We start from the raw sequence: 4,649 nt of genomic DNA on the forward strand, positions 1-4,649 counted from the left end.
TAAAGTCCACAGTTTGTTTACTAGTACAAAAAGTGTGTTATAGATCTGTCAACGTTTTCTTTTATTGAACATCATATTTGCACAATATTGCTGAAAGCTGTAAATAATCTAGCCCGCACTCCATGTAACTTACATATATTTATGTATGACCAAAACAGCAAATAAAGTTCTTTCGTATGACCTCTTTTATCCCTGCTGACGTTATCCAAATGTTCAATTTCTGTCTGCCCCACCAAGCATAAGACATATAAAGTACTGTAGATGTGTTGATAAACCACACTGATGCAATTAAGCAAATGAATATTTGCTGTGGGCAAATATGTATTTTGTATACATATTTGTAGATATGAAGCATTCTAGTTAATTGTGGATACACTGGGCACCAAACATAACACAAATGCATGACAGGTGATTTAGTGCCTTGTCAGCAAGACAGAATTGTGTTTATTTCCAGGCCATCCTGCTATTTGGTGTATGGTTCTGCATCGACTTTGGTGTTCAACTGTCACAGTAATCTCGGCCTCCTTTCTACTCTGACATGGCTACTGTTGTTCCGAAGTACTCTGTGAGGAAAGCAACTCGATCTGATGTAGCCGCCATAAAAAAAATGACGAACATAGTTGAGTGGGAAATACCACTTGACCTGATGTACTGCACGTTTGATATGGATTCAAGGGCCTGGTTTGTAGCTGCATCCGACGCAGGCGAAATACTAGATACGATTGCATTTACTGCACTATAAGACAACGAATGACATTACTTGTCCACAAGTCAGCATGGATGTCTGGGTGGGTGTATGGTTCTTGTTGGGGTGGGAAGTGCGTACATGGGTGTATCAGCTGGAGGTGGTGGACAAGTGTCTGGGATCTGTTTTCGGGGAGTGGGTATGTGAGCGGAAGGCACGCGTGTCCTTTAACTGTAAATACTTATAGAGAAAACAACTGCATTTCTTCTTGACTCGATACACCATTACATAAAACATCCAGTTTAAGATGATTAAAACCTGGTGCCATTCCCTGCAATAGCTTCGAATATTTCATATGAACTGACATGCTATTCAGTTATTTTGGGCATAACGCTAAAATGTCAGCGACGTACTGAAATTTGCCCGGTGTTTAAGCTTGACAAACAAAGTGTGTAACAACATACAGATTTAGTTGCGTGTTCTTGATATGGGGTGACAGGCTCAAGGAGGTGTACATAGAAAGGAGGTCAAGGTGACCCTGGCTTGATCAGCGAATAGCAGTGTTATTTATATCACGACTGTCGTTTACCTGGATATGTTGTTGGAACACGCTCCGTCTCGTACGCTTTATTGTACATTGAAGGCCTGCTGGGGCCAAATACTGCATGGTGAGGGAATCCTACAAACGAGCAATTTTTTTTTCCGAACAAAGTTACATCAAACAACCTACCAGCTCCGTGTTCAGTTCCAAGTTTAAATTTGGTTAAATCTACAAGTAACCTAGCTCTACGTTGAACATATAGTATGTTTATCTCCATAAAACCATGACTAAATAAAACGCAAAATCTTTAGTGCCTGAAGCGCATGGGTTGAATGTCTTGAGTGGGTTGTCGATGAGAATTTACAAAATCATCAGCAACCGCCATTAAACAAAATATGGCGCTCTTTATGGTAATGCAGTTTGTTTGCACCGTACTACTTCACAGGAACGTATGACAGGCACTGAAAGCATGTCTAACATGCTTCATCTCTAAACCTCGCGTCACTATTATGACGTCATATTGCCTATTGTTATGCATTATGACATCAAAGTCGGTCAAAGAAAAACGCCAAGTAGCAAGCTCTCTGTTGTCCACAAAACTTGAAATACATTCCCTTAGTAGATTTCTTTCGTATTTTCTGACTGTAAAAGAGGTACTATTCTATAATTATTAGCTTCGGTGGTGATCCGGCCGTCAGATCGGCTGTTTTCATTGTCTCTGATTGACCAATCAAAATCGAGTATTTTCCCAATTCATGGTAGAATGTGGCATTGCTTGTGGATCTTTTCAGCTAAGGACTCTGAAGGTTTCAGAAACACGTGAAAACAAGCTAAATTCACATTAGATACAAAGAGACACTTCAATGTATTGTGTAACACCACAGCAAGTAATATTTCGGGTATATGGCAGCGGCCTGTAAATAATCAAGTCTGGAACAGACAAACAAGTGATTGGTATGAAGATCAGCCTCGCACGCAGTCAGAGCATGGTGATCGATCATAAGCCACCAAGCTGGCCTATTTCCTCGAACCATATGACAAGCATAGGTGGCTGACAAATAATCCTCATGTAGCATGAAATATCTATATGCATGTTAAAAGTTATGACCTTTCAATAATCGTCATTCTTATGTTTATTCACATCTGTGCTATAACTATATCTTTTTTAACAGCATGTCGTGTCTTGGCGTTTTATAACGAGAAGACAGTAGCCGGTGGCATTTATCTCGTGAGGAAAGACCTCAGAGGTAAAGGAATCGGACGTGATGTGAACCTTCAATCCCTCAAGGCAGTCGGTGACGCCAACATCGTCATATCAGCTACCTTCGTTAACATTTACGACACCCATGGCTTTACTTTCTACTATGACGTACACCAAAAACGCGGGCCAGCGGAAGTCATACTGGGGGCAATTCCTGATGCAGAAGCGAGTCCGGATATCAGCATAGTCCCCTTCGAAGGCTCCATGTTTACTGAGTTGAAAGCGTACGACGAGAATGTATGTGAAAGCGAGAGGGATTACTTCTTCAAGAACTGGATCATCAATCGTGCAAAACATATTCTTATTGCTCGTTTACATTCCGGTCGTGTAGTAGGATATGGCTGTTTGGGTGTAACAGAATACAGCAATGAGATTGCACCTTTATATGCTGATAGCGACTTCATCGCATGGGCTCTGTTGAAAGGACTCTTGCAACACTTGAATCCAAAGGACACTGTCCAGATGTTTGTTATCTCAGAAAACAAAGCAATGATGGGGATTATAGGCAAACTTCCTCTCGCAAAAGTAAAATCTAAAATGTACACTAAAAAGCGAGTACCCGAAACCCTTGAGCGGTTGTATTCCTTATCTGCGAATTCATTATCCGTCATATGATTCAAAGTGCCCCTTAAGCATGAAATTAATGGGTTGCTAAAGACCTATTCTAGCTCGGATCTACACGGGTCTGCAATGAACAACAACAATTTAGTGTGTGAAAAATTGAAATGATATCTGTGCATTATATTTCATTATATAACCAAACCAATTACGATTCTTAACAGATTGTATGGATGAGAGTTCCGACTTTCGTAGTTCGATGTGAATGTGAAGATACATTTATTTCATAATGGTGGGGAAAGAAGAATGCGATGTGTGTGTGCGTGCAAGCGTTGTGATACAAGTGTTGGCGAACATGTTGTGAGATGATTGTGTGAGTAGGAGAAGGTAGATAAACGCAGTGCCCGAACAATCGAATCCGAAAGTGAGAGCGATATGACAATGGGTATTGGGAGAAAAAGTACATTTTTTGGAGAATATGCGGGAAAGACCAAACGCAAACCCTAAAATGAATTTATCTTGCATGGCCGCTTTCGGATTTTCGGAGTCATCATTATTTAAGTACGGGTAAATATTTTAAAGCGTGTATTTTTTCCTAATTTAACACCCCCAAAGAGGCTGTACGTAATGTTGATATCTCATATAGAAATAAACGAGTCGTGGTCGTTGTTTATCGTACAATAAACAACCCCCACTCGTCGTTTGTTTCTGACCATGACCAGGTATTTTTTAAGCAAGTACATATCATTCACACACATCCATACACATTCACACTCACTAGAAGCTTATAGTATTTATGAAGACAGAAAGCAGGATATATATTTAGTTTTGGAATAGCAAATATTTATATTTTCAAAAGGTTTTCATAAGGAGCCCATTTCATATAGAATTCAGTCTGTTTGGCTTTATCAAAGTGTCTATAGTTTTCTATTTGGTAATAATATTTAATCTCACTTTGGAAATGTGTAATGGTTGGTTGGTTATTTTTCCTTTTGCATCTGTAAATGTGAAATTTGGCCAATAAGAGTAACAGATCAAATTATCATCGGTGTGGAATTTGAAAAGCCAAAAAGGATTAGGTCCGAAGTAAGATTTATCTTGCCAGTATGTAGACACTTGGATTCAATCCATTGTGAAAATCTTTTCCAGAAGTTTTTGCTTACCCTACAGTCCCAAAACAGATGTTGGATAGATTCTGGCTCAGCATTACAGAAAGTACATAGACAGTTGTCCACAATATGCATCTTGAGTAGATAGGTATTAACAGGTAGTATTCTGTGGAGTTATCTAAGCTGAAACCATCTAAGTTTAGGGTCTAGAGTAGTTTTGTGTGCTATGATAAATAAGCTAGGCTAGTTCATATCTATTAAAAGTTCCTCTTCCGACTTGTCAATAACTTTTAAACTTTCATCGGTATTACATAGTAATATTTCTTTGGGCCTTTTTTGCATGAAAGAGATTGGCAATAGATATATTTGTATTGTTTGTTGTTTCCAGGTGCAGGTCTTTATTAATGCCTAATTATATCATGTATTTATTCACTGATCTTGTAATACTCGTGACACTGGGTGCTCGCAAAAACGCGAGCTCATTCCGATCCACTA

The 4,649-nt window shown here is 39.2% G+C and overlaps 1 protein-coding gene across 1 annotated transcript; it reads left to right on the forward strand.

The window, feature by feature from the left end:
- Positions 1-538: 538 nt before the first annotated feature.
- On the forward strand, positions 539-3,102 carry LOC139470016 (uncharacterized). The gene is made up of 2 exons (XM_071252308.1): positions 539-714; positions 2,397-3,102. The coding sequence occupies exons 1-2, from the start codon at positions 539-541 to the stop codon at positions 3,100-3,102; spliced, it is 882 nt and encodes a 293-aa protein (XP_071108409.1).
- The last annotated feature ends 1,547 nt before the right edge of the window (positions 3,103-4,649 follow it).

This window comes from Haliotis cracherodii, unplaced genomic scaffold, assembly GCF_022045235.1.
Source record: "Haliotis cracherodii isolate W230 unplaced genomic scaffold, xgHalCrac1.p SCAF_20, whole genome shotgun sequence".
NCBI lineage: Eukaryota > Metazoa > Mollusca > Gastropoda > Lepetellida > Haliotidae > Haliotis > Haliotis cracherodii.

Excerpts from the sequence above, each read along its gene's own strand:
- LOC139470016 (XM_071252308.1), top strand. The coding sequence starts at position 539 with ATGGCTACTGTTGTTCCGAAGTACTCTGTGAGGAAAGCAACTCGATCT. Across the intron at positions 715-2,396 it reads TCCGACGCAGGCGAAATACT|AGCATGTCGTGTCTTGGCGT; the intron begins AGATACGATTGC and ends ATCTTTTTTAAC.